Source organism: Cebus imitator, unplaced genomic scaffold (assembly GCF_001604975.1).
Source record: "Cebus imitator isolate Cc_AM_T3 unplaced genomic scaffold, Cebus_imitator-1.0 Scaffold266, whole genome shotgun sequence".
NCBI lineage: Eukaryota > Metazoa > Chordata > Mammalia > Primates > Cebidae > Cebus > Cebus imitator.
This window is the reverse complement of record NW_016107581.1, coordinates 555,305-570,727: the sequence shown is the minus strand read 5'-3', so window position 1 is coordinate 570,727 and position 15,423 is coordinate 555,305. Positions and strand designations below refer to the sequence as shown.

Below are 15,423 nucleotides of genomic sequence, written 5' to 3'. Positions count from 1 at the left end.
GGAGACAGTCGGCCCGTCTCCTCTCTCCCTCAAATCCTTTTTTTTTTTTTTTTTTTTAACCCTCCCCACCCTCCTCGCTCGCTCGCTCGCTCTTCTCCCCCTACCCTTCGCTTGCTCCATCGCGCGCGGCCCGCGCTAATTACACCCAACCACCCACCAGTGTCCGTGTCTCCCGGGTCTCCCGCCCCCGGGCCCGCGGGGGTGCGTGGGGGGGGGCTCTCGCCCCGATGAGGGCCCCGCGCCAGTGAGCGAGTGACCGCAAAGGTGGGCTGCGGAGAAAGCAGGCGGCAAGCGGTCCGCCGAGGCCTAGGCCGAGCGGCCTACGCGGAGGTCGGCGCAGAGGTGATTTCGAAACCGAAAAAATATATACCCCATTCCCATCAGGAGCCCTCCGAGAAGTGTGCCCCTCCCGCCACGCCCAAGCAGTCCTTTTTCGCGCATTAACATCCCCTCCCCCCCAAAGGAACTATGGAGGCCGCGCCCGGGACCCCCCCGCCGCCGCCATCAGAGTCGCCGCCGCCGCCATCGCCGCCGCCGCCATCAACGCCTTCGCCTCCTCCGTGTTCCCCCGACGCCCGCCCGGCCACCCCGCACCTCCTCCACCACCGCCTCCCGCTCCCTGACGACAGGTCAGGCCCCCGGCCGGGCCGGGGCTGCGTCCCCGGGGGGAGGAAGAGGAGGAGGAGGAAGGGGGGCGACCGCCATGTTGGGCCGGGCCGCGGAGGAGGAGGAGGAGGAGGAGGAGGAAGGGCGGGGTCGGTGGGTGTCTCTCGATCGCTCGCTCGCTCGCTCTTTCTCGCTTGCTTTCTCTCCCGGCCTCATGCGTTTCCCCCCCCTCGCGGCGCTCGCCCGCTCTCCCTCGCTCTCGCTCTGTCTTTTTTGGGCGCCATGCTGAGGGGAAGGTGAGGAGGCGCCCCTCGGACCCCCCGCGCCCGCCCGCCCGCCCTGGGGAGGGGGCGCCAGGGGGGGTGTTGCGGAGGCCCACGGGGGTCCTGGCTGCCCTTGCGCCGGAGCTGGCAGCCACGGGCCCGCCTGCCCGTCGCCTGGCTTCGGGGAAGGGGATGGGGGAGGGGCTCCGGACCCTTTTTAGGGGGATCTCCAGCAACAGCCCCGCTCTTAGGGGTTTGGGGTTGGGGGTCTCCCAGCCCCCGGCAGTATCCTTTCTCCTGGGGGAGGCACACCCTGCCCTACTTGGATGATAGGTACCTTAGCTTTTTTAGGAGGCAGAAAGTGGGGGTTCGTTCAGGTCCTTTCTCCATCCCTCTAATGGGGGGTCTTTTGGGTGGGTATGGCACTTTTAATTTTTGGCGGGAGGTGTTTTCTAGCTATTCCCTAGAAGGCAGAATTGGGGAGGGGGAGAGATGCATCTCCAGCCCTTTTGATGAAAACCCCTGCCTGTTTTTTGAGAGAAGACTCTTCCCTATGTTTTTGCTAAAGGGCAGGGGTCCTCTCGCTTTTCGTAGGTAGGTGACGTGAGGGAGGGTTCTCAGCCTTGTTTTTTGTGTATGTGGGGGATGTTTAGTTTTCCTGCCTTGTAGGGGAGAGGAAGTTGGTCCCGCGCTTTCTCCTGTGGTTCCCCCCTCTTTCGGGGTAAAATGGGGCACCATCTCTTCCGGAAGAGAAAAGGCGATTTCCTTGTGCTTTGGCAGGGGTGAAAGGAAGCGCCCCCTTCCCTAAGTGCGAAACGCGGCTCCCCTCCCGCCCTTCTCTGGCTGGCGGGTGATAATGGGGACAGCTCGGCGCGTTTCAGGGCGAGGTTGGGGCCCCGTTTCCTTCCCCTGCTCGAGCAGAAGGAGTCGGGGTGCAGGGTTCGCCCTCTGTTTCCTGGTGGGGCAGGAGAAGAGGCGGCTGGAGAGTAGGTTTGGACACGGACGGTGGGTTTCAGTCGGCAGGAAAGCGAGCCTTGGAAGGAGTGGGGGTGGAGAGGGGAAGAGAACGTGCTGGACAGATGGCTACCCCGTCGCAGCCCTGGCTGGGGAGCCCCTCAGGAACCTCCCTTGGCCGGGGTTTTCAGCCAGGGCTTTCCCTGCCAGACTCCACGGCCCCGTCTCCCCACTCCCACCTCCCCTTTCCCCTTTCTCCTTCACAGACCATACTTTGCCTTTTAAAAGAAATGCCACCCACATTCAGAGACACAAGTGCAGCAGTTTGGTGAGCTTTTACAACATTTTTTTTTTCTGTTTTGTTCTAATTAAATGTATCGTCCTGGGAATCGCAGCCCATCGCAGCCCGACTCCAGTTCAAGGAAATAAACAGATTAGCAAAGGTCTGTTCGCTAAGCCCATGTTGGGCTTCCGGCCCCCTCTCCGGGGCCAGGTGCATTACTCAAAGGTGCTTACACGCTTTATTCGACCTCTAAGGAGTTCTCTTATGTCAGAAGTGTATGTCTTACAATGGGTTGGGATGGTAAGTAGCCTCTTTTATTGAGTAATTCAATGATCTCCCTCTTTTTCTCCCTTTCCTGCCTGCCTTCCTCCTCGCCTTTAGACCGAAGTGATGCTTGAGAGTGAATTGATGTGTTCGAATCAGGATTCTAACCCTGTTGAGCCCTTTTAGACTTGCACATCCTTTCAGTGTTTAATGTTTTAAATTTGACGTACACAGTTTTCTCAAAAAAAAAAAAAAAAAAAGTGTGTTACTGTAACATGACAAAAACCGATGTAAAAGGCCCGTATGTTTTCAGACTCTGGCGTCCCTCTTTCCATTTCAATCCATTGCTTTGTCTCCAGCCTTCATCTTTGAAGAAAGTGGATACTTCAAGTCCATTTGTAGGAGACAAGCTTACTGAATTTGATTTATGATACATGTATTCAAGTTAATGGTTTCCCTCTGCCCCCCCCCCAAAAAAAAGATTGGTTCAAGTAGCTCCAATTTTCTCATTTTACTCCAATGTCTCTTGTGATGGACCTTAAAATTGAGCAAGTCATTTGTAAAGTACTGTTGAAGCACAAAATCTGTAAACTCTGTCAAGCCCCCTTCTCTGCCTGTCTCCACTGCTCCTTTGTTCGAAAGCACATGTCTGTGAAAAGTTGATGCAAACGTGTTACACGCCCAGTCATGTTGGAGGGAACACCTCCTCCAGCCCCCAGTACCCTTGTCCTACACGTTAACAAGGAAAAAAACAGCAACAGAAATGACTTGCAGAACCAAACACCGTACTTCCGATGTGTTTTACAAGCATAAGTTCCGTTAAAAGACAAAACACGTTGAAGTTGCATTTTCCCTCTTTCCCACTTTTGATCCCTGGCATACTTTGAGAGAGAACCCTGGCCCTCTCCAAAAGACCCGTTTCCTTTTTTCCCTTCTTACAAGGAAAAAAGGTCCCACACATGTAGATGAGGAAACTGCAATTCAGTAGGCCACTTGTTTTCTTCCTCTTAATTTGTTCACAACTGCTGTGGAGTGGTTATCCTAATGATGATGTAAAATCAGTTATGGGAGGAAGAAATCTCCAAACTCTACGATATCCTGCAAAAAATGTCTGAAGCACGAACCGAAAAAACACTTGATCCAGGGCACTGGGTCAGCCCAAAATGAATTGCACTTACTTGAAGTTTCCCATCCTTTGTAAAATGCCTTCTCCAGGAGCGGAGAACAGAAACTGGATGACTGAGGACCCAGTTCCAAAGGCTACTAAGTGCTTATTTAAATTGACTTTTTAAAAAGCGTTAAGGAAATGAGGTTTCTTTTGTAAGTGAAATTTTTAGCCATCATTCAATGAATTTGAAACTATTTCCCCAAACATTTAAAAAGCTCAGCATATCAACACGGGTTTATTGTTTTCTGTTCTCAAAGGAATCTCTTCCATTAAGACCGAGAGGTCCCAGTAATTAAGTCAAAAACTGTATTTTGGAATCTTTGTTTTTGAAATGTCACAGTACTGCCTCCCCGCTCCCAAACTGATGTACCAGTATTAGTTAAAAATCAAATTAATGGATGTTGCAAAAAAGAAGGAAAAGGGTGTCACTCAGAATCCCTGATTTAAGGAATTTTACTATACGCATAGCCTTTCTCATTTTTGTCTTCTCTGGGTGAGAGATTTAACTTGAAAGCAATTCAAAGTCTCCTAGTAGAAACAGTCCATTGTGACCATGGAAATATGGATGTTCTGGTCATAAAACCCTTTATTTTTTTAATTCCCCTCAAATTTGCTCTTCAAAAGAAAAAGCGATTCCCCAAAAGGAGTAATTCACAGCCTGTCCTCTTCCCCCAGGTACAATTTTGCTCTGCTCTGAAGGTTTAAAGTTTTGATTTCTTTATAAGCCAGAGTTTTCTCTAAGTAGAGCTAGCTATTTTAGTAAGCCACTGCTGTGGTTTTCCAGAGCCAGGAAGGCCGATCCCAAGAGAATATTGTTTTGTACCTGTGAACCTGGCTGTTCACTGCCTGGCAAGTTAAAGATGAATGGTTTTGACTCTTGCATTTACATACAGTTGAACGTAGAGCAATTTCATATTGGGCCTGGTTAGTAATTTATTTAGCAATGCCTCCACCTTTGCTTCTTGCTCTTAGATCTTTTACCTTCTTCCCTGATGGGAAAGAAATGGCTGTCTGAGGGTCGTTCACTTCCTTTGGTTATGTTTTTATGGCTATCTGGTCTCTAGAAACATCTCTCCATAAGAGGTCAGATCCAGTTACAATAAATACCTCTATGGTGAAAATTGCTTATGAAACTATTTCCAAGTCTCCAGGATAGCTATCAAGTCAAACCAGATTCTAGAGAATCTAATTTTGCACCCCCCCCTCAAAAAAAAAAGTAGTACTTCTAGGCCAGAGCAACTGTTTCTCCGATCCGTGAGAGGTTGAGTGACAGCATTCGAATAGCAAGCAAAGTAGCTGAATTGAGCAGGGTGCTTAACCTGTACCTTGGCAGCATAGCTAAGAAAAAAAGGATGACTCCTGAGATTTCTGGCATTTGGTATTTATTCAGCAGATCAGGGACTGTAGGCACAGCCTCATTGGTGGAGGGGATCCTGTCCGAATACATGGTTTGAAGCCAGTTTCATTAAAACCTAATAGGATGGAAAAGCTGCCAGTTTGTCTGGGTGGCATGTCAAGTTCATGGGGATAAGTTAAGGTAAAAATGAGATTGTTCAGGGGGAGCCAAACTTCATGGGTTTGCCTTTCTCAGTGTCTTGGCCTAGTCTTTGCTGCGGAAGGCGTTTGCTTTTAGTGGCTAATGCAGATGCAGTCTTGAAGACACTGTGTGATTTTGCTGGTGATGTAATGAGGTGAGATGGGCAGTTTTTAAATTGATTTCTGGCACATCACCCCTTGGGGTGACTCTTAGTAGTTGTTGACAAAAATGAAGATATGGCCTCTTGGTTGGTGCTGGGTTTAGTTGTGTCCTGTTACTTTTTTTCTTAATGGAATTTAGGATTATTTGCTTGGAGCATAGTTTGCTGCTTCTGGCCAAACTGGTCTGCATGAAGAAGGATCTTTCTCTTGTTGGTTTTTTTTTTTTTTTGTATCTTTTTTTTTTTTTTTTTTTTTTTTTTTTTTTTTTTTTTTTTTTGCCATTTTGTATCTGTGTGAATAGGTGACTCAGGGCCCTGTTTGTCAGGCAATTGGTGACATCTTTTTGAATGTCGGAGGTGGCAACAGGATGTGAAGGAAGACTGTGGACTTTGGAGCCAGATAAAACTGTTCAGGCCTGGCTCTTCCCGGCCGTGTGCAATAGGCATCAAGTATAAAATGCCCACTTGTCAGGGTCCTTGTGGTCAAATGGGTGCAATTGGGGACACCCACACAATGCTAGCATTCAGTGAATCTTCCTGCTTTCCCTACTAGAGAAAAATTCAAAACAGAACTTTTACAGTCGGTGTGTAAAGAGAAGTAAGAATAACCTATTTTTGAAGGAAGTGCATTTATCTTTTACCTCTTAGGGTTCTGGTCAGCTTATTTAATCACAGGGAGCCCTGGGGTTGACAGCAAGTGGAAGCCATCTTAAGACATTTCGTACTTGCTCAGTGTCTTTTTATAGATGTTCAAATGGTCATACTGTCTGGAGCTTATGCTGACTGTACCTCCTGCGTTGATCTTTTGCAATTAGAACCTGAGTCAGTGCTGCAGTCTTGATAGGGCTTCTGAGAACTGGGAAGCCGGGGATCTGGAGTCTCACCACTGCGAACTAGGCAGTTTCCCAGGGCAAGTCCTTTACTCTCTCCAGAGAGGAATGAGCAAGGTTTCATCCAGCTCTAGGATTCTTCACTCCTTTGGGATCTGGCCAAGTCGGTTAAGGTTTTGTTCATTCAGTAAGCTGCTCCTGGGCTTTTCTTAGAGCAGAAAAGTTTGCTGAGTGTTTAAAGAACGCTTCTCTCCTGAAGACTTTATTTAGAGTTGGGCAAGGGTTGTTACTGCCTTTACCAGGCCTCGTATTCCCTTCCTGGGTGTCAGACCTACCTTCTACAGTTTCTGGCCATGATAAAGGGTTGCTGCCGCTACTGCAGCTCACTAATACCCACTTAAAAAGCGGATGCCTTAAAAATTAATTTGAGGGTTAGGCTCAGTGACTAGATCACAGGCAGGCCCTTCAGGTTCCCGGTCATGCCTATCAGTGGTCCCAGAAAGGACAGAGTGAACTCCAGAGCCAAAAGCTTTTTTGCTTTTTCTCTTTTATTGAGACAGGGTTTTGCTCTGTCACCCAGGCTGGAATGCAGTGGCACAATCGTAGTATTAATAGCTCAGTGCAGCCTTGAACTCTTGGCTTCAATGATCCTTCCACCTCAGCCTCTCATAGCGCTGGGATTACACGTATAAACCACCATGTCTGGCCTGGGTGCTGCTGTGTTCTCTCCACCCGGGAGTGGCCCCCTGCTGTTAGATGGTGGAGTGAGATGGGTGGTAGACAGCTATGGTTGGGAGAGTCACACAAACTGGATATGAGTCTCGAGTTCATCTCCTAAGTCAGTGTCTGTAAATTTCCAAACAGGTGTCAGTGCCATTTGTGCACAGTTGACCTGAAGGTCAGTGATTACCTGCCAGGGCCCGTCTGAGTGCTTCTCATGTGTTAGGTCATTTAACCTTTACCTCTGTCCTTCGAGGAGAAACTGAGACAGAGAGGCAAAGTCAGTTGTCCCAGGTCACAAAGCAAGTGTGTGCTGCAGGCAGAGTTAGAACCCCCCGGACGGCTTGTACCCAGACCTCATCTCTGTACATACCATTATGCTGTGCTGGATCTGGTGTGGTATTTTTCAGACTGCAGGGCATAGCCAGTAGTGGGATATGAAGTCCCATTATTGATTTTTTTTCTCCTGCATTGGAAAACCAAGGTAATGGAAGAGGAGAGAAAAAGTAGAATGCATTTAAATGTGACTTCTGAAAAGTTTTGTTTGGGAGAAATGCAAAGAAGCAGATGTGGGTCAATGTCAAAAAGTATGAAAGCTGTTGCATGCAGGCTAGGTAGGGGTTGGCAAAGCCAGCCCCCCCTTCCTGTTTCTGTAGGCAAAGTTTCTGTTTGTTTTGTTTTAAGACTAGAGTCTTGCTCTGTCACCCAGGCTGGAATGCAGTGGTAGGATCTCAGCTCACTGCAACCTCCGCCTCCTGGTTCAAGCGATTGATTCTCCTGCCTCAAGCTCCCAAGTAGCCAGGATTACAGGCTTGCGCCACCATGCCCAGCTAATTTTTGTATTTTTAGTAGAGATGAGGTTTTACCATGTTGGCCAGGCAGGTCTTTTTTTTTTTTTTTTTTTGAGACGGAGTTTTGCTCTTGTTACCCAGGCTGGAGTGCAATGGTGCAATCTCAGCTCACCGCAGTCTCTGCCTCAGCCTCCTGAGTAGCTGGGATTACAGGCACGCGCCACCATGCCCAGCTGATTTTTTGTACTTTTAGTAGAGACGGGGTTTCACCATGTTGACCAGGATGGTCTCGATCTCTTGACCTTGTGATCCACCCGCCTCGGCCTCCCAAAGTGCTGGGATTACAGGCGTGAGCCACCGCGCCCAGCCCCAGGCAGGTCTTAAAGTCCTGACCTCAACTGATCCGCCCTCCTCGACCTCCCAGAGTGCTGGGATTATAGGCGTGAGCCTCTGGGCCTGGCCAGTAGGTAAAGTTTATTGGCACACAGCCATATTCATTCATTTAGACCATCGGTGGCTGCTTCTGTGCTACAGCAGCAGGGTTGAGTAGAAAGTTGCCACCATGCGCTATGGTATGCACTGTCTGCCTGCACAGCAACCATTGTCATTATTTTTGTGATAGGAGGGAATGTGGAGGGAATATAGGTATTCCATTTAAAGTTGGCCCTCGAGACCCCCTCCTCAGTCCACTGTGGCTCCATCCTCCCTGCGTTCCACTCCTTCCAGTAAATGTAGAGGCCCAAGTCTAGGCTTTTGAACCCTTGAATGCAAGGGATTTTCATTCATTAGAAGTAACTGGAGACTTCTTGAGGCCCATGTGGAAGTGGATCACGGCCATCACATCCCTGCTATGGCCTCACCGAGGGAGCTGGGCCCAGACACTAGTGTCACTTGGCTAAAAGTCCATTGCAGGTGGCTTGGATTATTGCCCTCCTCATTTTCCTAACAGACACCAGGGCTTAGGTTTCCTTGGGATTCTAGGCAGGCCCTGCCACTCCACAGGGAATGAGAGCAGTCACGGTAACCGAAACCCGTGAGCCACACAGGCAGGCTGCATCCGAGGCAGGGCCTGTCTCTTCTCATTCTGTGCATCCATCACTTTCAGGCTTACTTGGAATCCCTTGATAAACACTTGAATGAGTTTGTGTCCAAGTTTTAAGTGATACACGTTGCTGAAAAAGGTGTCTTGGAAATTTGCTATTGTTTCTGTTGATGAAATTGAGCAAAAGGGTAAGAGAGCTGAGATTGATACTTCGTGTGGAATAGGCACTGAGCATGCACCCATTCTGTACCTGGTCCTGTTCTGGGCCCTTGGAAACTTGGGGTTACTGTAAACCTAATTCTTGTCTGCCCTTAAGGAACTCACAGGTGACTAGAAATTAACGAATAGGTTGTATACAGATAATTGCAGTTCTTCATAAAAAATTGTTACTATTATTTTTTTGGACAGTCTTACTCTGTTGCCAGGCTGGAGTGCAATGGCACAATCTCTGCTCACCGCAACCTCCACCTCCTGGGTTCCAGTGATTCTCCTGCCTCCGCCTCCTGAGTAGCTGGGACCACAGGTGCATGCCATCACACTGGGCTAATTTTTGTATTTTTAGTGGAGATGGGGTTTTACTGTGTTGGCCAGTCTGGTCTTGAGTTCCTGATCTCAAGTGATCTGCCTTCCTTGTCCTCCCAAAGTGCCGAGATTATAGGCATGAGCCACTGCGCCCAGCCTGAAACTCCATCTCTACAAAAAAAATACAGAAATTAGCTGGGCATGGTGGCACATGCTTGTAGTCCCATCTACTTGGGAGGCTAAGTTGGGAGGATTGTTTGAGCCCAGGACGTCAAGGCTACAGTGAGCCATGATTGCAGCACTGCACTCCAGCCTGCGTGACAGAGCAAGACCTTGTATCAAGGAAATAAAAATTAAAAATTATAAATAAGGAGAAGTCTTAGTTCATAAGTGATGAGGTTTTCTCCTCTGGAGTAATAGAAATCGGTCCTCCTTAGATGAAAATCATGATCTTTGCAGCTTTAAGCCATCTGAAGCTTAGTTGGCATCAGAAGGTGGTTAGAAAACTCTTCATTGCTGAGAAGCAAATTCCAGAGGTTCATCTGCCAGGAGTAACTTGGAACTGAGGGATAGATACCTTTGCTCAAGAATGCAAATATTCAGAGCTCGTAGGAGTGGAAGAATAGCTACTCAGGCAAGGAAAATGGCATCTTTGTCTCCACAAGCTTTCTCTAGCCAGCTGAGTTTTTTCATGGTCAGCCTGTTTGAAACTCTACAGAAATGTTCTGCCTAAGAGGTTTGCGTGCTTGGACAAACCCCAGAGTGGACGCTACACACTTGGGGGTGAAGGCATTCCTTTCATGTTAGGGGACTTTGGAATTTCACTTCCTGGGATTTGTATTTCTTTCTCTTTGTGTTGGGATGAGTACTATTTTTTTTTTTTTTTTTTTTGCCAGAATTCCTTCAGTCTTTCCATGAGCCTCTTATGCTCTATCCGGATGTCTTTGGTCAGATTTTTGAAATGCTACCATTCCCTTCATTTGATATTGGAAGGACTGTGTTGGCCTTGTGTCTCTGCGTTTGGGTAGGTTTTACTCCTAAGCATTTATTCTGGGTGAGATTCCTGCTAAGTGCTTGCGTTACATGGCCTCATGGGATTCTCCCATGACACCATCCCGGGGGACTCCGTGGTTGCCTCTGCTGCACAGTTGAGGAAACTGGGGCGCAGAGTGTTTAAGGAATTTACCAGTCTTGGCACCTCATTCTGGCTTTTCTTGGAATACTGATTCGTGAAGTCTGTTTCACGTATGTATATCTTATTTTTCCCTACTCGATTATAAATTTCAGGGTGGGTGTTGTTTTGTCAGTTGACTTGTTTAGCAAATTCATCTTTTCGACTGACATAATTTGTAGTTGTCATAAGGGTAGTGGTTAAGAGCTGGTCTTTGCATCAGAAAGTAGTGGACTTAGTTTCTAGTTCTGCTTCTTCCTGCTGTGACCCCATGCTCAAATTCCTTCCTGTTTCTGAGCCTCAGTGTAGGCCTTGGTGAGGAGTTTGTGAAGGCCTCCAAGCCCGGATTCCAGCTCTCTGCTGGGAAATTATTAAATAACTGCTTGGGGACCTTGCAGCCTCTCCTCATGTTGCTGAGTTGTCCCAGTTGGAACTTTTTTCTTTCTTTCTATTATATAAAAAACTTTTTTTTTGAAAATTATTTGTAGAAGTTGGGTGCAATGGCTAATGCCTCTAATCCCAGAACTTTGGGAGGCCAAGGCAGGAGGATCGCTTTAGTCCAGGAGTTCAAGACCAGCCTGGGCAACATAGAGAGACCCTGACTCTAAATTATTTGTAGAGACGGGGTCTCACTGTGTTGCTCAGGCTGGTCTCTAACTCCTGGGCTCACGCAACCTGACAGGGTCTCACTGTGGTGCCGAGGCTGGAGTGCAGCTGTGCAGTCGTAGCTCACTGCAGCCTCCCCCCCTGCCACAGTAGGCCCTCTCACCTTAGCTGCCTGAGTAGTTGGGGGTATAGGCGTGTGCCGCCAGGCGAATTGTTATATTTTTTGTAGAGAAGGGGCTTCCCCATCTTGCCCAGGCTATTCTCAAACTCCTGGGTTCTAGTGATCCGTCTGCCTTGGCCTCCCAACGTGCTGGGATTATAGGCATGAGCCACTGTGCCTGCCCTACACCTGTAGATTCTTCAGTACGAATCTCTAACTCGAGGATTTTTTAAAACCTCACTATAGGCCGGGCGCGGTGGCTCACGCCTGCCGTCCCAGCACTTTGGGAGGCCAAGGCAGGTGGAGCACCTGAGCTCAGGAGTTGGAGACCAGCCTGACCAACATGGTGAAATCCTGTTTCTACAAAGAATACAAAATTTAGCTGGGTGTGGTGGCAGGTGCCTGTAATCCCAGCTACTCGGGAGGCTGATGAATGAGAATCACTTGAACCCAGGAGGTCGAGGTTGCAGTGAGCTGAAATCACATCACTGCACTCCAGCCTTGGTGACGGAGTAAAGACTCTGTCTCTAAACAAAACAAAAAACCTTACTATGAAACTCATTCCTAACAAAATTAACAATTAACATCTCAAATACCCGGTCTGGGTTCAGTTGGCTCCAATTTCTCCTACAGTCACATCCGCCAGTAGGTGTGTTCGTATCTGGATGCCAGCAGTGGGTAGACTGTCTTACATTGAAGTGAGAGGTGTGGGAACAGGGTACAGGTGCTCATGGCTGGACTTCTCTTCGCCAGTTTTGTGCCTCCCACTTGGATGGTTGCCTTGGTGTGGGCACGTTACCATGGAAATGGCATGATGTCACAGAGCATGCTATGATGACATCTGAGAATGTTGAGGAAAAGGAGACACAGAGCGCAGTTGTTCTTGATTTCTAGTTGATGAACCTAGATAGTAACGACACTGAAAAGCATGTGCGAGACCCAGAGGTTTATTTCAAGAATTTCCTGGCTCTGAAAATCCCTCAGTGAGGTTTCCCCTGTGGCTGCTTCACTCCATCCTAACCAAGGGAAGGTCTCGGGGGCCTTTCTTAGGCATGAGCACTGAGCTGAATTTCTAAAGCAAAGGCCCTGCGCCTTCACTTCTAGTAAACGACTGTCCCGCAGAATCGGACTTGGGGATCCTGGACTTCTGCAGTTAGGCCGGTTGTTAAACATTTGAAGAGGCGGCCCCTCCTTGTAATTTTCGTAATTTTGTCCCTAGTTAATGGGTCATTCAGAGCCTACCCAGGCAATTTGTTGAGAGTCTGGGCAGTTAATGATCATAACCCTGACCTTCACATTAACCTAGCCGCCTCTTATCCAGGGCTCTCATGATCTTAAGGTAACAGCCGCTGTTCCCATGAATTTCCATCTTTTTTGTTGTACTTTGCTTTTTTTTAACCCCTTGTAAACCAGATGGATCCACAAACCCCAGGCCCCTTTCAGCTTTCGTCCAACCCTCTTGTCTAGAGAGCTGCCATATTGCCAAGCTTCATTTCTGTAAGAGGCCTTTGTTTTTTCCCCAGGGCTCAGCTCTCCCTAAGCCTTTTTATCTTGATAGCCACTTGGTGGCTTCTGGTACTGCCTAGATTAGAGCTGAGGAAGGGGAGATGTCGCTTTTGTCAGTTTTGTCAGCAGGACAAAACTGGGTTGGGAAAACATACTGCATGCGTGGTTGGCACCAAGTAAAACAAGAACTTGTTGGCCCAGTCAGCAGTGCCCGTCAGGGAGAGCTGGCTGTAGCTTTCTTACAGAGAACACGCTTCCCAGCTAGCGTTCCAGCTAGTTAGGGTTTTCCATGGAGAGGTGCCCTCATGCTAACTGGTTCAACCAACAGCTGCTCCTTCCTTGTGCCAGTCCTTCATGTGTCAAGGGCTTTATCCCTATTATCTCTTAATCTTCACAGCCCTTGAGATAGGTGCTGTTGTTATCCCATTCAATAGATCAGAAAAGCAAGGCTTGGGTTACAGACCAAGCATACTCGAGAGAAGAGGTGGAGCTAGTTGTGTTACTTGGTCTGCTGAAAGAAGCATGATGCCCAGACCTGATCTGTAGGCTGCTGGGTGAGGCAATGTGAAATATCTACTTTGTATTTTTTTTTTTTTTTGAGACGGAGTCTCACTCTGTCACCCAGGCTGGAGTGCAATGGCGAGATCTTGGCTCACTGCAACCTCTGCCTCCCAGGTTCAAACGATTCTCCTGCCTCAGCCTCCTGAGTAGCTGGGATTACAGGCACGTGCCACCACGCCCAGCTAATTTTTGTATTTTTAGTAGAGATGGGGTTTTGCCATGTTGGCAAGGCTAGTCTTGAACACCTGACCTCAGGTGATTCGCCTGCCTTGGCCTCCCAAAGTGCTGGGATTATATTTTCTTTGTTTTTTAAAGACACAGTTTCACTCTGTCTCCCAGGCTGGAGTGCAATAGCATGATCTCAGGTCACTGGAATCTCCGCCTCCCACGTTCAAGTTCTTGTACTTCAGCCTCCTGATTAGCTGGAATTACAGGTGCCCACCATCGAGCCCAGCTAATTTTTGTATTACTGGTAGGGACAGTGTTTTGCCATGTTGGCCAGGTTGGTCTCGAACTCCTGACCTCAAGTGATCTGCCTGCTTTGGCCTCCTGAAGTGCTGGGATTACAGGCATGAGCCCCCACGCCAGTTTAGACGTGAAGTATCTTTGCTAAGCACTGTTTTTGCCAAGCCCATGGTGTGTGCTGAACGCAGCATGCTTGTGGACCCTATAGAGTCAGCCTGTTCCTTAAAGTAGGCGTCCAGACCTGTTCTTTGACCCAGCGGGAGGAGCAGCCGGCTCTGAAAAATGGAAACTAAAACGCCCTGCAGCTTTTTCCAGGAGGCGAGGCGTGGCCTCTTCCCATTTCCTCCTGGGGGCCAGTTCCAAGTCATCTCTCAGGGTGGTTGCTTTCCTGTCCCCAAGGGCCCTGGCAGCAGATCGAGTGCAGTCAAGCCAGGCATTGCCAATCCAGGCTCTGGGAATAGAGCATCCCTGCACGGGCCTCCGCGGCAGGCTTTTCTCCTGCTTGCTTGTCTCAAGAGAGTTTGGCACGTCTAGATTGAAAAGATTAGCGCAGTGGGGCTTCCCCAACGTTTCTTGGGGGATTATGTCGTGGTCTATTAAGCGTGTTCCCTCGGTATTTAATCCCACTCTGACACGGATTTTGCCGGCGTTTGTTAAGTGGCACCGCTGAAACCTGGTTGCTGTTTTGTGGAGATTGCCTTTGTGCCGTCGCGCCGGTGGCCCACAGGATTCCCAGTTGGCTTGATTTCCTTCCTTATTGATTTCTGTTGAACAGAGTCTGAGGAATATAGTTAAGACCTCGTATTCACGCAGGACGTTTAGCTGGGAGGGCACCTTGAGTGTCGTGAGGGGGCACCCCCTAAGGTGACCATTGGCAGAGATTAGCCTAGGGCTCGGAGGGGCTTGAGGGCATGACATGGCCAGATGGCACTGAGAGTGTAGCGATCTGTTCATTGTCGCCATCTTAGTGCCCCTTCATCAACCTGTAGCAATTTAACAACAAAAAATCCTCTATTTCTCTGCCTCTAAACTCTAGAGAAACAAAATTTCAAGTAGTCACAGCCTGTTTTGTGGAAAGTTGTGTGGTTGATTCTTTTTCAGCCCAGATATGTCTGGAGCTGTTAATATTGATAATTTGCAGAATCCCTCTTTGGCTCAGGTCTTTGTAGGGCGGATTTGAATGCTATACTTCTGTACCTTGGTGAGTCCCTTATTATTCATTTTCTTTTTAGCTCCCATTTACAAAGTGAGTCCTTTCTAGAATCATTCTGGATGATGGTTAAGGCTCTTGGAGTTCCTTGGATGGTCTTTTATGCTCTGCACCCAGGTGTTTAGATGTAGGGTAGCCTGTACCTTCATCTAAGACAGCAGGTGGTATTGGGACTAGGAAGAAGTCTTTAGCTGATCCTGGGCAAGACTGTCACCTGCTGTGCCGTTGCGTAGGACTTAGAGGAGAGGGCGTGCTGAGGCTGCCATCTGCTCCGGCTTAGCCGACCCAGTTCTGAAGATCATGCACCTGCCTTATGGACCAAGTTTCTTGTCACTTGTGTCTTTTTCCTATGAGGACAGTACAGAAAAGGAGATAGTCAACCTGGCGTAGATATGGCATTTAAAATATTAGTGGCCTGGGTGCTGATTGTATCCCTCTCAGCTTTATCCCTTCTAGGCTTAAGTGTTGAGAGTGTTGTTGCTCTTAGCTTTTCTTCGTGGAACCCCAGCCTGTACACCTCCAGTCTGTCCTGGGACTTCTCCCGCTTAGTCGGTCTATCTGTCTCTCCCTGCGTTTCTCTCTCTTTTTTTTTTTTTTTTTTTTT

General features: G+C 48.4%; 1 protein-coding gene across 4 annotated transcripts in view; it reads left to right on the top strand.

The window, feature by feature from the left end:
* Positions 1–453: 453 nt before the first annotated feature.
* Positions 454–15,423, top strand: part of ZC3H4 (zinc finger CCCH-type containing 4) — a 43,681-nt gene continuing 28,711 nt past the window's right edge. Inside the window, exons 1-2 of one of the 4 annotated variants that reach the window (XM_017500393.2) lie at positions 766–902; positions 2,090–2,151. In XM_017500393.2, coding sequence (XP_017355882.1) covers positions 2,114–2,151 — 38 coding nt within the window. In that variant the 5' untranslated portion in view covers positions 766–902; positions 2,090–2,113. Of the gene's footprint in view, positions 630–765; positions 903–2,089; positions 2,152–2,193; positions 2,407–15,423 lie in introns of those variants that run through there. The other 3 variants (XM_017500392.2, XM_017500395.2, XM_017500394.2) reach the window with 3 other exon arrangements.